The sequence below is a fragment of the Tenrec ecaudatus genome, chromosome 13 (assembly GCF_050624435.1).
Source record: "Tenrec ecaudatus isolate mTenEca1 chromosome 13, mTenEca1.hap1, whole genome shotgun sequence".
Lineage (NCBI taxonomy): Eukaryota > Metazoa > Chordata > Mammalia > Afrosoricida > Tenrecidae > Tenrec > Tenrec ecaudatus.
In genome coordinates, this window is record NC_134542.1 from 41,536,742 (window position 1) to 41,557,583 (window position 20,842).

The window sequence follows — 20,842 nt, forward strand, 5'->3', positions numbered from 1 at the left end:
TGAAGCTACTTAATTTTAACTTGAAATTAAATAAAAAATCTAGTCTCTCCAGTGTACTAGCTACATTTTCAAGTGCTAAATAGACACATATGGCTTATGTTCCATCAAACCAGAAAGTTCCCTTGGACAGTGTTGCTCTAGAGATACTGGAACCAATTTAGAAATTTTTTAACCTCTCTATAGAATAAAAACTATTATTTTAGGACAATTTGGTTTCCTAAATTAGGAGTTGACCTAGACCCAGTAGCAATTAGACTTTTTCTTGGTTCCAAACAAATCTTAACACACATACACACACACACACACACACACACACACACGCACATACACATCCTAGATCACAAAAGTATATGGAAAAATTCTGGATTATAAGGCTTTGGTACTTACTTGTATATGTCTGTCCTGTCAAGGGTAACTTATTTGTATATCTGTTTTAAAAGCATTAAGCCCGTTTCTACTCCCTTTGAACAAGTTTTGAAACCCATGTAATAATAATTTCAAAAATAGAAATGTTATATATAACTCACTTGTAATCTGTGCTCACCTATTCATTTCTATACACTAAACATTTAGGCTATATCACAAAGATTGTTTAATAGTGATTGTGAGCTCTCAGAGCAAAGACCCAAGCCTTACTTGAGTTCTTGGTCCATCCTAGCTGTCACTTTAGAACACTGGAATTTTTTTAAATTTTTAATGTTGCTGTAAACTAAATTCTAACATAACAACCACTCGAACAAAGTAGAACTCCCCCACAGGGTTTTCAAGGCTGTCATCTTTACAGAGCCTGTAATCGTCTACATTTTGTGCTGCTAACCCACCAGCCACTCCACAGGAGAAAGATGAGGCTTTCTACGCCCACAAGTCCAGTCTTGGAAACCCACGGGGGCAATTCTGTCCTGTCCTGTAGGGTCCCAATGAGTTGGAACCAACTTAAAGGCATTGAGTTTGGTTTTGGTATTTGGGATTACTCTTTATGAAAGCAGACTGCCCCACATCTTTATCCCACAGAGTAACTGATGGGCTCGGACCAATGAACTTCGAAGCACTTAGCCACTGTGCTGCCAGGGCTCCTTCCTGTATCAGTAGTAACACATATCCTGCAAGTATTTCGTCAATGCGGGTTGATATTCTAGACTCACTCATCTATCCTAACTTATTCTCATTTGTTGTTCAGTCTCTCTGATCTATATTTTCTTTTTCTTTACTTAACAGACAGTGTGGAGTATTCATTATTAAGACAATTGGGCAGCTCTAGCCCAGCTCAACAGATTTCTTTTCCAAAGATCCTTGTGTGACCAAGATCCAGCTTCAACGAATCGGCTAGAAGCTGCCCGTTGTGAATTTTAGGGTTAGTTAATACCTCACCATACTTAACTTATTCCAACTATAAACATTGTCTACATTTTATAAAATTAGCAGTTCTACAAAAATTTCAGCAGTATTACAAAATAATTTAGGTAGATGTGGCATAATGATTCTTATATGTATTGATTTAACTATAGTGACATTTTCTATAACATATTTTGTCCATTCCATAAATAATAACTATTGGGAATAGTAAGGTGTCTTTCATTTTCTCTGTTTTGTGTTATTTATTTTCTTCACATATTTAGATGTTATGTTTATATTCTTTAATATTTTCATATTTAGGATAAGAATCATTTCTAATTTGAGTGAATTTTTTCTCATATTCATGCCTTTTAAAATAGTTTACTATTTAATGTTAATTTAGTTCTCCCACTTAGATTTGAAATTCTATTTTGTTATTTAATGCTTTTGACTTGTTTTTTACTAGTTTGTTACTGCTACTCAGTAATTTTGATCCTGTCATAACTTTCACAATTCAAATGTATTCATACTTTTTATAATATTTCCCAAATAATAGGAATCCCATCAACATTGTCAATATTCTTGCACTTGCATATGTTCAACTGTATTTTTTTCCTCTAAGATTTGAGATAATATGGGGATCTTCTTATAACAATACATTTTAGTACCAAATTGTATATAATCTGATTACCAATGATTAGTGGAATTGTTTCTTATTTTTAAAAAAGGACTCACTCTGACATGTCAGTAACATTAACCAATATTGATCTGTGCTAATGTTTGAATGCTTCAGTCCTATGACCTTTTCTTATGTTACCAATATATCCAATTTTATATTCTTTATTTTAAAAGGAAATAGCCTAAAAAATTTCCTCTTCCGTTCCTACTCCAACTTTAGCATCTAAGTATTATTATTATTTCTGCTGAATATGGAATACATTTGGGTACGTGTATAAATATTCCTTTATATTTTATAAAATTATACAAGGGTAAATGTATAAATAAATATTCAGCATAAATAATAATACTTGGACCCTAAACTTATCCTTGAGGAGTAAAATTGAGTGTTTGCTTGGAAGTTATAATGAGTATGTTTCCCAGTTAAAAGGTTTCATTAGAACAGTAGGATCATATGAATGTATATTAGCATACAAAGAACCTTTGTGTATCAATTATTTCAGGTTTTAGAAATTTAAATAGACTATGTCCCATAATGAACTTACAGTTTTGTTAAAAAAACTTCCTTTAATATAACTATCTTTTAGAGCAGAAAGTTAATGCTTTTATCTTTAAATTGTTAAACACAATGCTAAACAAATCCTGAACTGTTAATAAAAATTAATGATATTTAGAATTTTGCTGACTGATATACAAATATGCTTTCACAGAGCTCTATAAATTATATATATATGCAACTATATGCATATACACTTACTTAGAATTTAACTCTATTTGAGAAACGAGAGAAACTTTGGAATTTTTTGACAACCTGAATATAAGAGAATAACTAAAAAGTGTTGCTATTAGGCAGCCATAAACTTATCTTAGTCTCGTTAGGGTGTCTTCAAAAACTCCAATCCCAACTGTTTTTTTAGGGAATTAACTTAGACAGTTAAACTTAACGCAAAGAGGTCAGTTTAAGAGATTATAACAACTCATTTTTGGAATGTCAAAGAGGTAATCTTGAAAGATTTTCTCAAAGGACAAAGAACAATTACAGGGGCCAGCTTATATGCAAGGAAGTTTGGGGGGGGGGTTGTTTTTTATTAATTGGGAGTTAATGCATATATCATCCCATAGTTCATTCACATCAAGCAGACTTGTACCATTGCTACCACAATCAGTTCCCAAACATTCTTTTTCTTCCTGGATTCCTTAGCATAGTCTCCCTTTTACCACCTACTACCCTCCCACCCAACCCCCACTGGACCAAGTTTTATGGTCTTCAAAAACGTCACGGGTGAGGAAAAGAACAGGAAATTTTGCCAAGCAACTCTTTTCTATCAATTCACTGATCATTCCTTGAGGCTGTCCTATGGGAATTTCCTGGGAAAATTTACTCCACCCCCCCACCCCACCCCCGATGGCCATGAGTGTGCCCTTTCCGATGTCTTTCTTTCCAAAACTCAAAGAACATTTAAAAGTAACAACACTTAAGTCCTCTAAAGTGGCCAAAACTGCCATGTCGACATGGTGTAAATCAAAGAGCACAGGATTCTTCCGAGCAGTGTTAGAAACACCACCTTCAGAAATGTATAGACTTATATGAATATGTCAAGCAAGCATAGCTTCACATTTTTCTATTTTTATGTAATAAAGTTTCTAGGATTTTTGTAGCAATACATTTTTACGAATTCTCCTCTAGGAAGATACATTCAAACCTTTTTCATGTCTTAGCTAGAGGCCCAACCTGTTGTTCCAACCAATTGTTTGGAAAGAAGAAAGTCTCCTTGCTAAGTGAAGTCCACTGGCCGCACCGTTCTCCTTTGTAGCATACATTCTATAGATTATTTTTAAACATAGCTTTTTACTGCACACACATTGTAAAATGACACTCTGAAGATATTGTCTTAAATTCACTGTGTTAGAGTTTCTTAAAATATGGATGATGCAAATAATGGCCAAAGTGACAAGGCAATCACTTTGCAAGCTTTCTGCCCAAAATCTCTTATTATTTTGAGATAGAAAGATGGTTGTGTGTCAAGAGAGAAAGACTTGGAAAATTGAGGACTTAATTTCCTTCATCAACTTATTTGTTTGGAAAAATGTATAATTTAGTCTTTTATGGCAGCTTACTTTTGAAAATTTTTGCCAAAAAAGGCAGTACAATATATTCAAACAAATTAATAGCTCTCCTATGTAGGAGTCTTTCCTGGATCTGTGCCATGTTTAATCATAAGATACTGACTTTTGGTCATGCACACATATAAATTTGTGTCTCTACAAAAAATTGGTTTGGATAATATTAAAATATACACAAAAGACTGAACAGGAGACTCAACCAGAAAACACTTCTAAAGGTCAACAAATATACCTTGAACTGTTTATATGTTTTGCTTTTTTTTTGTCATGTTTTTGTTGTTGTTTTGTCTTCTTTTGTTGCTTTGTTTTGCTCTGTCTTATGTTTGTGCATATTATCTCTGCAGGTTTACCTAGATAAGATAGGCGGAATAAACAATCTGGAGGGGAAAACAACAGGACTGACCATTCCGGGGAGACATGGGAGAGAGGGAGGAGGCGGAAAGGAAGTGGGGGTTAACAAACCAAGGGACAAGGGAACAATAAGTGATCTAAAATCAATGGCAAGGAGGGTGTAGGAGGTGTGGTAGGGATTGATCAAGGGCAATGTAACTAAGAGGAATTACTGAAACCCAAATGAAGGCTGAGCATGATAGTGGGACAAGAGGAAAGTAAAAGGAAATAGAGAAAGAAGTAGGGGGCAAAGGGCATTTATAGAGGTCTAAATATAGGCATGTACATATGTAAATATATTTATATATGACAATGGGGAAATAGATCTATGTGCATATATTTATAGCTTTAGTATTAAGGTAGCAGATGGACATTGGGCCTCCACTCAAGTCCTCCCTTAGTGCAAGAAACTTTGTTCAATTAAACTGGCATTCCATGATGCTGACCTTCCTGACTTGATCACTGGAAGAAAAAGCAGGTGCATAGTAAATGTGGTGAAGAAAGCTGATGGTGCCCAGCTGTCGAGCGTCTGGCATCTTAAAGGCTTGAAGATAAACAAGCGGCCATCTAGCTGAGAAACAACAAAACTCACATGGAAGAAGCACAGCAGCCTGTGTAATCAATCACAAGGTGTCGATGGGACCAGGTATCAGGCATCAAAGAACAAAAAATCGTAGTTACCTCATAGATTTTTATGGGAGCAGATAACCTCACATTTTTCCCTTAGAGCATCCTTGTGGTTAGTAGTCCAACGCTTATCCTACACACCAGGGTTCCTTTACAGAGTCCTTCCATGTTTACTGCTACTCTCTGATGAGTAGCTATAGTATCTGCTATTTCTTGGCTCTAGTATATGTTTCTGTCTTTGCTGGGATGAATTGTACCAATTTGCTAATATTTGCTACATACACTCTGCTGGTTATTCCCAGAAGCTGTGTACTATTCGGGATTACATATTTTATATCACTTGGTCTTATTCTATTTCTCCTTTACACATCCCAAAATACTTTTTCCATTTATAATCTATTTGTTTCATGGTTATCTTGATACTACCCATCCTTCTGACCTTTCAGTATCAACAAATATAAAATAGCAGTAATGATTTTCACAAGGGTTCTTGAAAAATAGCATTCTCGAAGAAAAAAGTGGGAAGCAAGATAGCTTTTGCCTAAACATGAAGTTTAAAGCCTTTTAATATTCTCTGATTATTAGTATTTATTCATTGAAAATATTATCAAAGAAAATTTTAGAACATAGTGATCATGCAGAGAGATACCTTTATGACAAAATCCTAAAGATCAGTTAAAACTAGGAAGAATATGCATCTTTTTCTATATATATTGTACACTTTAGTTCATAAAGGCTATCCTATTTCCTGAAAGGATTTCATAGGTGCAACCTCGGGAAAATATTCATACATTTTATACTGAATTTTAGAAGATTCATACTCTGGAAGGATCTCCCCATATGTTAGGGTATGTGGTATTTACAATAATAATTGTACTTTCACTATCATGAAATTTTCAGGAAAAAAGTGTTTTCAAGTTCAAACTTCAATATCATAATGTTTAGATTTCAGGTGCGCTTTGGGATCCATCCACTGCTATCATCAATTATCCAATTTTGAAAAGGTTAAATTACCAGTTGAATATAATCTGGTTATCTGAAATGTGAAGTCATGTAGTAATCTGAAATAAAGTTCTTGTATATAAATATCTTAGTAGAGAGTAGATCTTTATATATACATATATTACAAATTTATACACATGAGCAGGATCAGAAAGAATAGATTGCTTCAAACAGACAATTTGATATCATTTTAGTATCGCTTATTAACAAACAATATGATGCCATTCTACATGTCTGGAATAGTCATCTGAAGCTAGAGAAAGGTTCTTACTTTTTGATGAGTTTTGTGACGTTCATCTACCAGGTACTATTCAATTTCCATATACAAAATAGAAAGTAAACAACTAATCTCCAGATGGAATTAATGGATCAGAATTCTATGAAACCTTCCATTTCTAGTTAAGAGTGACTACTTCTTAAAAATAAAATACTCTGAGAAAAACAAAACAAAAATAATCTGAGGAGTTGTAAGTGATCTTTTAATTTAAAATAATTAGTTAATTAAAATACTCTGAATTCCTTATTAAAGTCTAACTCTTTCTTCATCAGATGCTTAGCTGATGCTTTCCTACAGAACAAGACTAAATTTGTATATTTACCTCTGTATTGGTGATTTTTCAGGCATAAATTCTCCCCTACCTCAGGGGAGGGGAAAGGCTTTATCTTAATAATGCCATTAAAAATAGCAATGGAAGCCAGCATTCGGGAACTTAAAGGCAGGAGACCCCGGACATGAGAGCCCCTTGCTCTTCGCTCCTTACTCCTGACCCAGCACTGCACGAAGCACTCCAGTACTGAACCCAGTACTGAGGACCAGTTCCAAGTAGAGACAAGCTTTCTGAAACATAAAACAAAAATGGCTGATAAGGAAAATGCCAATAAATCCGCATGGAGCTTAAATAATCTAATGGGAAAAAATTACATCCCTTTAAAACCAAATGAATTAAGCAATTCAACTATAACTCTTGATGTACATAATTGTGAAGACAATAATCAAGTTCTGTCATTTTTACCCATGAAAGATGCTCTTCAAATTCAACATACGTCCTTTAACCAGACATTTCCTCTTAAAAGCAATAGTAAAGAAACCGAATGCCTATAGGAAAACCAAAGAAGATGTCAAGGCGCTCAAGAAACCTGTGCTTGGATTGTATCATGGGAAAGTTGTTGTCTAAGATTAATTCATTCAGAAAACCTCTCCAAGTCAAAGACGAAAGTTCTGCAGCAAACAAGAAACTCAACAACTCTCCCTAATGCCACCAAGCCGCTACCTGTGAACACCAGTAAAGTGACAGTGAAAACTGATAATGCCTCAAAGATAACCACTTCCTCGAAACCGGGGAGCACGGCGTCTCAGAACAGACTGCTTCTGCGGCCTCCTGTCAGAAGCCACCACGACAACACTCAGGACAAGGGGAAGCAAGCCGTCAGTAGAACCTCCGCCAATGTTACCGTTCGGAAGGGGCCTGCGAGTAAAGAATTAGCTCAGGTGAAACCCCACCTATGTAGTGTCAAACCCAGCGCTTCTCAGGACATGAAAAGAAACGAGACATCCTCGAGAAACACAGCATGTGACACCGTAGCTAGGCCTGCCTCCTCTTCTAAGATCAAACCGATGGAAAAGTCAAAACCAGCGACCAGCGAAGACCAGTGCCAATAGACCAGCCCGGCCCAAAGAAACTGCAGAGCGAAAGGAGAGTGCCTCTGACTGCGTGCAAAGCCAACAAAGAAAGGTGCTGAAGAGGCCTCCCAGCTCGGTAGTGACGCAGCCTGAGCCCAAGGAGCAGAATGGACGACCATGGCCGAAGAAGACGAGAAAGACTGTTCACTGAGAAAGTAAGCAAGACGTTTTCTGAATGCCTGAGCCTGATGAGTGAGGGATGCCCCAAAGAAGAAGTATTGTCACACTCAATGACCTGATGAAAAATATTCCAGATGCCACAAAACTTGTTAAGTATTGGGTGTGCCTTGCATGCCTTGAACTAATCACAAGTCCGACTGAAAATATTATTGCTATCTACAAGAAGGCCATCCTGGCAGCAGGGGCCCAGCCTATTGAAGCGATGTGACGTGTAATTGCGGATATTCTAACTGAAGAATCAAGAAAAAGTTCACTTGGGAGAAAATAGTGAGGATACCTGTGCAACAAGAAGTCAACACTGAAGACCAAGAGTCCCCAGAACTGGGAAGACAGAAAATGGACACCATAAAAGTGTGGGGCTTCATGGCTGTAAAAAAGAGCAAGATGATGCAACAACAGGGCCAGCGAGTGCCGAGAAAATGCCTGGGAAAGAAGCCAGGGACAGTTGTATGATTAAGTGTAATGAGTGTCAAAAACAAGATTTTGTTTGATGAAACCAATTCGATATTTAAAGAGCTCAAGTTTCTAACACCAGTGAGACGGGGTCAAGGCGGCTTCAAGATAAGATCTCAAAATTACCAGAGATGCTGAAAGACCATTATCCTTGTGAGTCTTCATTAGAACAGTTAACAGAGTTGGGAAGCAACACGGACTGGACGCCTTCATGTGCCGCCCTAATGCAGTCCTGGGCCCATGTACTCGAAACTGAGGCCACAGAGGAGAAGTCCAACTGATAAGGGATGATAAGCTTTTTTTTTTTTTTACATTTTATTAGGGGCTCATACAACTCTTATCACAATCCACACATATACATACATCAATTGTATAAAGCACATCTGCACATCCCCTGCCCCAATCATTCTCAGAGCATTTGCGCTCCACGTAAGCTTTTATTCTTCTTCTTTCCCTCCTGTGTTTTGTGGCTGCATTGGCTGAGTGCTCGTGTTGAGGGTACTCATGGCAGAGAGTTCCTTGATGGATTTTCACATCATAGCAGGAGGGCGTTTTGGGCAGCAGTATCCCAACCTGCTTTGTCAGTCTCAACAGAGACCACGGTTTTCTTGAAGGTAGAGTGCACTTTGTTCCTTGACCATCAAGTATCCTAATGTTAACTCTTCAGACACTTTACATCACTGAATGTAACTACAGTTAAATAGAGCTACAGTAGTGCATCATTAGAAAATGAGGTGTTCTAGAGTAAAATTGATTGTTTTTCATGGGCATGTTTTTTAAATGTCTGACACAACCTCCTTCTTTATAAAAATAGAATGCTCTCAGAGATCTTTCCTTGATGGTTCTTGATCATTCTGAAACCCAATAAATTGTAATGTATTACATAGTAAGACATTTAAAACGTACGAGCCTGCTTTTTCTCCAAATCCTTGGTCCCAAACTACTGTGTTTTGTGGCCCTTAGCCTGTGGTTGTGCACCTTTCATTAATGCTGGAGAGTTCGTTTCTGTGTCTTCTTGGCCTCTTCCTTTTTCTGTGCAACTGAGGTCCCCAAGAAGAGGAGCTGGCTCAGGACACGCTCTCTGAAACGAGGTGTTGATGGAGGAGAGTCAGAGGTGCTGTATCTAGTGGATAGCTTCACCTTCACTTTAGTCTGATCTCTTTTGTACTTGCCTCTCTAAAATGTTGAAATCTTGCCTGGAAGAGCTTCCCTTGGTACGGTTTATGCAGACTAGAATGGAGCAAGGGAAGTCATTTAGTAAAGGTCATTCTACTTACTGTAGGTAGCATTCCTAAAATAACATACTTTTTTAATACTTTCTTCCACATGATATAAAGACCTATAACTTCACTCATAAATCATGTTCCCATAAACTGGACAATTATATACACTAAGCGGTTTTCTTGTTACATAGAAATACTACCAATACTACCTACAGGTTGAGAAAAATGATTTTTTCTTGTAAAATGTCAGCTTTAGAACTATGTCCCTAGTATACCTGTAGCTGCAGATCACATGTTGTCTCGGTTCTGTTCATTCTTTATGTAAAAAATGCCTGTTTCTATTCTATTGTTATCTCCTGTTTAGAGAGTAGGGTTTTTAGTCTTTTTTAATAGTGCCCCTAGTTTGTATACAATAAATTAAAATGCTCTTTAAAAAATAGCCATGGAGATTCAGCAGATCTTAATGTTACTTATCAAAATAATGGATTTGGAATCTTAAACTTTCTCTGTTCAGCGTGATTCCTGAAGTACTACTGTTCTCTAAGGAAATGTCCAAAATCCTTACAGGTAGCAGACAAAATGTACCCAATGACCTTTATGGTTACAGAGAACATATTTTCTTTCTTTGTTTTAAGACAAAATTTCATTTATTTGTCATTAGAAATAAATATTTCACAATATATAGTTACATATTGTTTTGGTGATTAATCACCTTGCTTTAATTATGTTCAGTTTATAACAATGAAAATACATCCTGCATATCAGATATTTACATGACAATTCATAACAGTAGCAAAATTACAGTTATGAAGTAGCAACAAAAATAATTTTATGGTTGGGGGTCACCACAACCTGAGGAACTATTTTAAAGGGTCACGGCATCAGGAAGGTTGAGAACCAAGAACATATTTTCAACATGTTAAGTTACTTGGGCTTATTTTCCTTACCCAGTCAATACTCGCTTTCTGTGGGTTTTGCCAAGTTTCATTCAGGTTCATGGGTAGTTGATAAGGTCCATTTTGTCTTGATCCTTCTCTGTAACTTTCCAGTAGATCTGAGTTTCTTGGTTGGCATAATGAAAGGGTTACAGATATTTCAAGATACAATCAATCCCTTCAGCCCGGAGCAGATACCTTCAGTGCAAGCAGGCTCCACTTTTGCCATCCTTGGTTAATAGAAATAGCATGATTTTCTGGGTGTGTCATAATGTGAAAAATGATTGGAAAGCTAAAGAGAGGACAGTTTGTTAACTTTTTTCTTTTAATGATTCAAACTCTGATTTGGGATATAAACTTGATATTATACAATTTTTTTTCAATCTATATGCTTCTCTAAAAATTAATTTCAAAATCATTCACTTGGGTTTAAATTCAATATACCCACTCCCGTGGATTCATCCACCCTATATTTCTTAAAAATTAGTAGCTATTTTGGAAAACATCCAAATTCATTCTAAAAATCACCTTTTCATATCAGTCAGTTGATCATCTTAAACATGTAAAGCCAAACATCTTATATATTCTAGGTAAAGGTATCTGACAATATAATTTTCAATGACATGATTTATCTTAGATCATGTAATCCCACAAGAATCTGATATTTATTACTGATAAAATAGTTTGTTCTAGTGCAGTATTTCAAACTTATAAATAGAGATTGTGTAAGAATTCAACTACATCTTTCCATAGAAGTACCTCATTCTCGGAGACTTTTAGGTACCAATGTCTTAAACTAGTTGTCTTTGAAATGTATGTCCTCAGAACTAGGAGTTCTCCTTCACTTCCACTAGGAGCCCTGGTGTCATAGGGGTCAAGCATTCAGATGCTAACTGGTAAGTTGTCAGCTCAAACCCACCAAGCAGTCAGCAGGAGAAAGATGTGGCAGTCTGCTTCCATAAATATCACAACCTTGAAACCCATAAGCTGTTCTGCTCCGCCGAGGGTCACTATGAGTTTTCTCACCTTTGTAGAAATGAAGGTCATTTACCTATAAAAGCAAAGTTTTCTTTCCTTTATTAGTCATATGAATTTCTGCTTTCACTTTTGCTCCTGGGATAGTCACAACATTCTTCATGCAGCTGATTTCTGCTCCAAGATCTTTTTACATGGGACAATTATATAATTTACCATGCATATAAAGACCATTGAGAATGAAAAGAAGGCACCAAAAACAACTAAGATGACCTAAACTTTGAAATCATATCACTAACCCATTGCTGCTGAGTTGATTATAACTTATAGCAGCTCCAGAGTAGAACTGCTTCATAGGCTTTTCAAGGCTGTCCATCTTTAGGGGAGTAGAGTAGTTGATGAGTTAGAACCACCCACTTTTCAGTTAGCAGCCAGCCACTGTAACAATGGCACCACCATTAATAAACCTATAAAATAATTTTAAACACTAGTCTTAAAGAATAAAATTATAATAACATAATAAGCTTAAGCCAAGATTATGCTAGGAAATGATCCATAGGGGATCCTATTAATAAACTATGAAGTGAACAACTTGTGATCCAAAAGTATTGTCTGAAAAGGGATTAGCTAATAAAGACTAGCCCAGGACTCTTCTGTTATTTAACCCATAAAGTTTGTGGTTGTCATTTTAGCCGATCTAAGTATAGGTAATTTAATAAACTATATAAATAGAATGAATTTTTTTAGGTATAAACCTGTTACCATATTAAAAACAAGATCATAAATTTGACTAAAACAATAAAAAAATCCATTATTCCTTAAATTATACATGAAGAAACGAAAACTTTACACAAGTCTTAAAATATTCATCTATAAATTTGCCTGTGTAAATAAATTTTCTGTATAATTACTACATCACTCAAATCAAGTTCACTGTCTTTGAGACAATTTCCAACTATTCATGACTGTTGAAATAACTGCCAGAGTGAAACTAACTGTCTCTATGAGTTTCCAGGGCTGTAAATCTTTACAGGAGCAGACAGCCTCATCTTTTTCCCTTGGAACCTCGGGTGGATTCTAACTGCTAGCCTTGCAGTTAGAAGCCCTACACATAACCTACTGTGCAATCAGGGCTTTTTAATTACTAGATAGTGTTCAAAAAAACACACAAATCTTCGGTTATATCCACATATCGTCTACATGTTCTCCCAAAGCAAGGGTGGCACATAGCACTTAACCATTTGCAAGTACTTCCCGTTTATGATCTCCTTTACCCATTAGATAATTTTGTGAAATAAGGAAGTGAATTTCTATTAATAAGAACACTGAGGTTTAGAAAAGTTAAGAGAACTATTCATAATACCATTAGTATTAAGTGGTAGAACCAGAACTTTGATTTGTAATTAAACTGTCACATATAAGGTGATAAGACATGGCGTGTGAGGGGTTGGTTCTTCAAAAGACAATGCTTTCAGAAATAATGTCTGTCACAACAAAGAGTTAAGGCCATCTTTTCCCTAAATTAGTTCTAATGCAAATAAAGTCTGTTCCAATCCCTTAAACACCTGGAAATCTAGATCAGAAAATACCTAAGTTCTAAAATAACTTGATAGACATGAAAATATTTTATCATGCTTTTTTTCACAACTTACTTTTATTGTTTTATTAGGGCTCATACAACTTATCACAATCCATTCATAGATCAATTGTGTAAAGCACATTTGTATATTCATTGCCCTCGTCATTCTCAAAACATTTGCTCTCTGCTTAAGCCCCTGGCATCAGCTCACTTTTTCCCCTCCCTCCCCACTTCTCCCTCCTTCATGAACCCTTTACAATTTATAAATTATTATTTTGTCATATCTTGCCCTGTCCGACATCTCCCTTCACCCACTTTTCTGTTGTCCGTCCCCCAGGGAGGAGGTCACATGTAGATCCTTGTAATCGGTTCCCTCTTTCCAACCCACCCTCCTTCTACCCTCCCAGTATTGCCACTCACACCACTGGTCCTGAAGGGATCATCTACCCTCGATTCCCTATGTTTCCAGCTCCTATCTGTACCAGTGTACATCCTCTGGTCTAGCCAAACTTGTAGGGTAGAATTGGGATCATGATAGTGGGGGAGGGGGAGGGGGAGCATTTAGGAACTAGAGGAAGTTACATGTCTCATCATTGCTACATCGCACCCTGACTGGCTCGTCTCCTCCCTGAGTCCCTTCTGTAAGGGGATGTCTAGTGGCCTACAAATGGGCTTTGGGTCTCTACCCCACACTCCCCCCTCATTCACTATGATAAGATATTTTGTTCTGATGATGCCTGATACTTGATCCCTTCAACACCTCATGATCCCACAGGCTGCTATGCTTCTTCATGTGGGCTTTGTTGCTTCTGAGCTAGATGGCTGCTTGTTTACCTTCCAGCCTTTAAGACCTCAGACACTATATCTTTTGATAGCCGGGCACCATCAGCTTTCTTCACCACATTTGATTATGCACACATTTGTCTTCAGCAAGCGTATCAGGGAGGTGAGCACACAAATGATATGATATTTTTGTTCTTTGATCCCTGATAACTGATCCCTTTGGCATCTCGTGATCATGCTTTTATAAGGAACCTGAGTATGAACAATTAACTAGTTAAGGTAGTGGTAATAGAATGACTCTAAAATTTAAATTAGTCATCAAAAGGGTCCTTTTAAAAAGGATTGTACAAATCACTGTTCTAGAAAATATGAGGAACAGACGGTGAAAGGAAAGAACTCCTAGGACATCCCAGAAAAACTGTAATCCCTGTGATGGCAACGGATTTCTATTGGCTGTGCTGTCTCTCGACATTACCCACTTTTATGAATCTTTGTGTTGTTTCCATTCTTTTTGCTACTAACATAAGCATTTTTTTACATTTTATTTTATTTTTTTTTAATTTTAACAATTTATTGGGGCTCATACAGTTCTTATCACAGTTCATACATATACATACATCAATTGTATAAAGCACATCTGTACGGTCTTTGCCCTAATCATTTTTTTCTCCTCTTTTCTTCTTTTACATTTTATTAGGGACTCATACAACTCTTATCACCATCCATACATATACATACATCAATTGTATAAAGCACATCCATACATTCCCTGCCCCAATCATTCTCAAGGCATTTGCTCTCCACTTAAGCCCCTTGCATCAGGTCCTCTTTTTTTTTCCCCTCCCTCCCCTTTCCCCCCTCCCTCACTAACATAAGCATTTATCTCTCTCTCTCTCTCTCTTGCTTTCTGCCATTGAGTCAATTTTGACTCATAGGGACCATATAGGGCATAAGTGTAGAAAGTCTCGCCTTCATCCCCTAGAGGGGCTGGTGGTTTTGAACTGCTGACCGCGCGGTTAGCAGCCCAACACATAACCTACCATGCTACCAAGGCTCTTTACCATAAATGTTTATCATTCCTTATATAGACCTCTATAATGTTGCTATGAGTCTACAATTAACTTGGCTACAGTGGGTTTGGTTATTTTGTGTAGCGGGTAGGTTTGAGGGTTTATATAGCATATTATTGTGGGAATGAATTAAACTAACAATTTTAGTTTAGCTTTCTTTTTTACATCCTAATGGCAACTACCAAGCTCATGTGATATTTTATGCTCATAAACTTGGTGTGGTTCTAAAATAAATGGGCAATTACAGTTGTTTCCTTAGCTCAAAAACTAGCAGTGCCCAAGCTTAAAGACGGTCTACATCACTGGGGTAAATTTTCTCACAGTCTTGATTTTTACAAACTACTTATAACTTATTTTATAACAATTCATAAATGTAGTTCTTTTCTGGGTGGAAGAATATTTTGTAACTTCACAAAGAATCCACAATATCAATAAACTGTGTGACAACATTGCTTAAAATACTTTTAACATTAAAAGTATCTAGGTCTGATATGCCACAAAAGAATTCCCCACTTTTATGACTAATTTTGGAGCTTTTTAACTGACCTATTCCTCCACTGACAAGCTGTTGGAAGAAGTAAGCCCACAGGGCTCCTTAGCGGCAAGGATGGCAAGACTTGGTCTTACACACTTTGCACATGTTGTCAGGAGAGACAGTTCCTAGAGAAGGACATCAGGCTTGGGAAAGTGGAGGGCAGTGCAACAGAGGATGCTCCTCAAGGAAGTGGATCACCCAGTGGCTGCCACAATGGGCTTGGGCAAAGGGACAATTGTACAGAGGGTGATGGGCCGTGAAGTGTTTTTTTTCTGTTGTACATAGATCACTATGATTTGTACCTGACTGGATGACACCTAACAACAACACCGTTCAAGAAAACATTCTCTTATTAGGGAAATAATATAGAGAGAATAGACTGTACTTTCACTGCAGTAGAACTCCGGTCCTCCATGCTAATCTGTTCTAGAAGGAGCATCGAGATGCGATGCAGTCGAGTTCCGAATCCGTTTTTCCCATCAGAAATAACTGGAAATGGATTAATCTGTTCTCGACCACAAAGTTTTTACCCTAACCTTGCCTTTTTATACAAACATGACACAGAAATGTCAAAGTAAATAAGTGGAGTTGAATAATATTATTTAAATAGGAAACACAACATTAAAAAGGTTTTTAACAACTACAGTATGGCCCGGCCCATACCTTGAGACTGATGAGGGTCTGGATCTGTGAACACAGATATGGAGAGGTTTGGAGAGACTCACTGTTGGGAAGGAGAATCCCCTTCCATAAAAATTAACTGGTAGCTGCTTTTCAGTTTTTTTTCTTCTTTGCCTTTTTTCACTAGGACCTGGCTGGCTGTGTGTGTGTGTGTGTGTGTGTGTGTGTGTGTGTGTGTGTGTGTGTGTAATCAAATGTGGTCTGCTGTTGGCGTGTCCTTAAATGTTTTCTAAAAGGGTTTACTAAATTATCAACAATATCGCTAACACAGTTACCAATTTCTTATCATGATTCTTTTCAAAAACTTTCTTAGGACCAATGTTTTTTAAGTAAAAACTGTACAAAAAGCCACAAAAAATAAGAAAATTATAGCAAAACGCTTGGAACACAGCAGCAAAATGTTAACATGTACTAACACCAACTAACGCCAAGTGACCAAAACATGAACTAATTTTGTTTACAAAAATCATGTGCACTGGTCGGATTTCGATGTTTTGTTCAAGCTCCAATGCAAAATGTTCTTGACACTTCGCGTGGAAATCTGATTGTGTCGAAGACTGATGCAGTTGAGGACCAGGGTTCTGCTGTATTTAGGTTTGTATCAATTTTCTTAAGGGTGCTGTGGTGGTGTAGTGGTTACACACACTAGGCTGGGACCCACATGGTCTGCAGTTCAAAACCACCAGCAGCTCCACAGGGGCTCCACACTGGGCTTTCTACTCCTGTAAACAGTACAGTCTCAGAAATTCACAGGGGGAAACTGTGAGTCAGCACAGACTGGATGACAGTGAATTGGGGTGTTTTTTATATGCTTTCCTATGTTTTTGATAACAGCTTTCAAACTATAGATTTATAGTGAAATCTTGGTGATGTTAGTACATGTTTAATATAATCTGTATAATATCCAGAAATCTATCGTATTATGCCCATTTATCTTACACAGACTACTGTGGCCAAAGTTGACGAGGTTAAATACCCTTAAGTATTACCTTCTCTCTTACTGGCCCTGTTTTTATCATGCATATGTGCAGTAGAAGCCTTCTGACAGCATTTGAGCAAGGAGAAGCAGTCACTGCATCTATCATAGCAGACTGCATAGGTATTTCTTCCCTTACCACCATGATGCATGTCAATAGTGCCTTATCCGTCACTGAGGGCTTAGTTTGTGAAGTTTCTAGGCTTTTCAAAACTGAACCTTGCTAAATAAAATATCCCCATATTATATTTTACCTTGTAATTACAAAAACGTGATTTCCTGCTCATTCAAAATTGGAGAATTTCTATAATTAAAAATGCTACACTAACAAGAGCACTTTTAAAAATTTTAAATGGCCATCCTAGCTTTTCTTTAAATTCTGTCTATATAATATAGCTCTCAAATTTCCCTTGTAGAAAAATATTTTATAGGAGATTGGATCAATAATAAAAATAATAAAATAAGTTCTAAGTGAGCAATATTTAAATTGGCAGCCTAGAAATTTATCATTTAATGAAATGTACTTACATGATATGGGGGAAAATGTTATGGGTGATATTGTGTTTTCATGTCCACTCCGAGAGTGACGGTTGTTGTGCACTTTTGCTGAACAAGAACAAGAATGACTTTTTTAAAGCCACATAGCTACTACGAAAATGATAGCCCAGCGATACCTGTCCACTAATGGATGATGAACTGAGCTACTAGATTGTAGAATCAAACCCAACAGCTTAGTTATATTAAAGAACATTTTAACACAGCCTAAACCACTCAACTTCTTGAGACTATTTTCTTACAATTACTTGAAAATAATTTGTTGTTGGATAGTCTGTCACTTGAATCCTAGTCAAACTATTCTGAAACAATAATTTTTTTATTTGCCTGGTATTTCCCACATTTGTTTTAATCCTATGTTTTATTTTTCAAGTTCATTGAGTATATACAAAAGCATTTTCCCTAAAGCTTCTGTAAATTGAGTCCACACAAGTAAATGTATTTTTAAAATACAGCCCTAAAGGATTTACATTTAAAGTGTTTTTCTTAACTTATATTCAGCAGTTGTGTTCTTACATCAATATATTTCCATAATACTTTGATTTAGTTATATAAAAATTACATTACTTTTTTCTTTCCAGATATAAAGAAAAGAAGAACTGAGGTGATATGAAAATTCATTTGTACCCAAAAAATTCTGCTTAAATTGTGAGATTTTGTTCTTATTTTATGGATAATGTAACATAGCCATAATCGCAAAAAAAACAAAAACCCAACTTTACTGATAAAAGATCAGTGTCTTAGCTTTTCATTGTTAAGATTCTTTTTACTATAAGTCATGGTAAAAATGCACAGACACAAAACTAAACACTCAGCCTTAGCCTCAGAATAGTCTCAGAGAGTTCTGAAATGACCAATGATAGCATATAAAGAAACTTTAATTAATATAAAATGTCTTGCCTGAAAGCATCTTTTTTCCCATTTGATGTTTTGAAGAAAACCTCATAAGAATAGTAATTTGAAAACATTACTTAACAATTTGAGATGATTTTAATACAATATATTTCAGGCCAGTCATTTAGGATATTTATTTTTTAAATGTTTAGCTTTTGTAACAAAACAAAAGGCACACATTATTAACTTGGATTGTATGCTTTTACCAGCCTGTAAAAGAAATATCTGAAAATACTTATTAGTATCTGACCTGTTATGCAGAATATTAAAAAATACTAATATATTTATATTTGTCTATCCTACATAAATACCCAAATACTGCTTGGAAAATATAAGACTTAGGATTATTTTATACAGGCCATTTCCAACCATTTGTAAAAATAGTTTTCAATTAAAATAACACACTTAATATGCTAATTTTTTCTGTGACAATAGCAAAATGAAGATAAAACTGCAAGAAATTCTGTCTAGTCAATAGATTGTTATGCCTTTGCCCTAGTGATGTGCCTTTCTTTAGAGAATAGCTTGTTTAAATTTGGAGTCAGACTTACTTGCTTTCACATATTGAATATTCAAATACCTCTACAAATTTTTGCCAATTATGAAATTTGATAACTTGGTTTAACGTAGTGCTAGTCCCTTTCTCAGTCAGTTTTCAATGTATTTCTCCTCTGGGTTATGAGATCACCTTGATTTCCTGATTTCTATGCTCAGCTGGACAGTTTCTAGCTTGGCTTTATGCTCCAGGGCTGCTGACTCCACTGTTAGATGGTCTCTGTAGACTAAGGAATGCAAGTGCTATTTACTCTCCTTATGTTAGGAAACTCATTTCATGACATCATTACATCCAAAAAGGCTTTATTTCAAAATTTTCATAAATGAACTATCTTCTAGAGGCTGCTTTTTATGTGGATATTTTAATAAGAAAAAACTTTTTATACTGAGCCATATATGACTATTAATACTCATTTTATATCCAAGTAAAATACCTCTTCCAAAATGGTATGAAATTCAAACCATCAGATTCCATTCCATTAATCTTACATATTTTTAGTACTTTGCTTGCAGTGTTTATATTTTCTTTATATGCCAAAACAGCTTCTTATGCATTACTTCAAGTTAATTAATTACATTCCAGTATTATATCATAAAATCAAACAGAAATCAGGGCTAAAAAGTTTTGCTCTTTATACAAAATGCAGGATGTTAAGGTTGTGCCTTTTTTCTGTAAAATAAACGTCATAGAAATGAAAATATTGAAAGTTAATGCAGTAATTTCAATTTACTAGAATTGAAGAGCCTATAAAAACCTTCACAATATAGCTGAAAAAGCCCCCCCCCAATTATTTTTTTTAAACCTTCACAAATACTTTAGCAAGTGGTTTTAAAGGTAATCTGAAATATGCTCTAGAGGGTACATTTTATAAGCTATCCGTCGCTGTCAGCAAGTCAAAATCGACTGTGCATAAGCCCTGAAAAGGCATCCATTGTGCAATATGGCTTACATTTACAGGGTTCTGAGAAGAAATCATTTAAAACAGAAAAATCTAACTTGTCTTGGCCTCACAAATTAACAAGGACTTGGACACTCTCAACATTTAAGAAATACATTTAAAATGTTAGACCTAAATAAGTAGGTTTCATCACGCTTCTTCAAAATGTAGCCCAGGATCAATATAATAGCTACATTTCATTTTTTAAATTTAAAATATGACCATGAATATTACTTATGTGATTCTTAATAAACTCTCCATTTAATTTTTGGAGGTTAGAATATGTCTCCACTGTACTATGAGATAGAGCTTATTAGGAATTATCCCCAATGTGACATTTAACTAATGGACTGCTATTTATTTTGGTAACTGGAGTCAAGGACATTTAATTTTGTTTCTGTAGACTTGTTAGGAAAGGTGTCATAAGAATGCAGCAATAAATAAAACTTAAAAGTTGTTAGTAAAATATATCTTAATTAGTTCATTTGCATTAAAACTTTATGTATAAAATGACAAAGTTTCAGTGTTTGAGACCTCTAATAAAGTTCTCTGGTTTTGTTACTATAATAGTTACTTAAAATAAAACTTTTGACTATATGTCTTCATGTTTAAAGATAAATGTGTGCTTAAAGTATTTATTAGTAAAGGGTCATTTCAAAATATTGATTCATGAATT

General features: G+C 35.9%; 1 protein-coding gene and 1 pseudogene across 1 annotated transcript in view; both read left to right on the plus strand.

The window, feature by feature from the left end:
• The window catches only part of BOLL (boule RNA binding protein), a 45,992-nt gene extending 44,665 nt beyond the window's left edge, over nt 1-1,327 (plus strand). Inside the window, 1 exon segment of the mRNA XM_075529071.1 lies at nt 1,220-1,327. Within this exon segment, the coding sequence (XP_075385186.1) occupies nt 1,220-1,327 (108 nt within the window).
• A 934-nt stretch (nt 1,328-2,261) lies between these two features.
• On the plus strand, nt 2,262-8,723 carry LOC142423926 (cytoskeleton-associated protein 2 pseudogene; annotated as a pseudogene).
• Nucleotides 8,724-20,842: the final 12,119 nt, after the last annotated feature.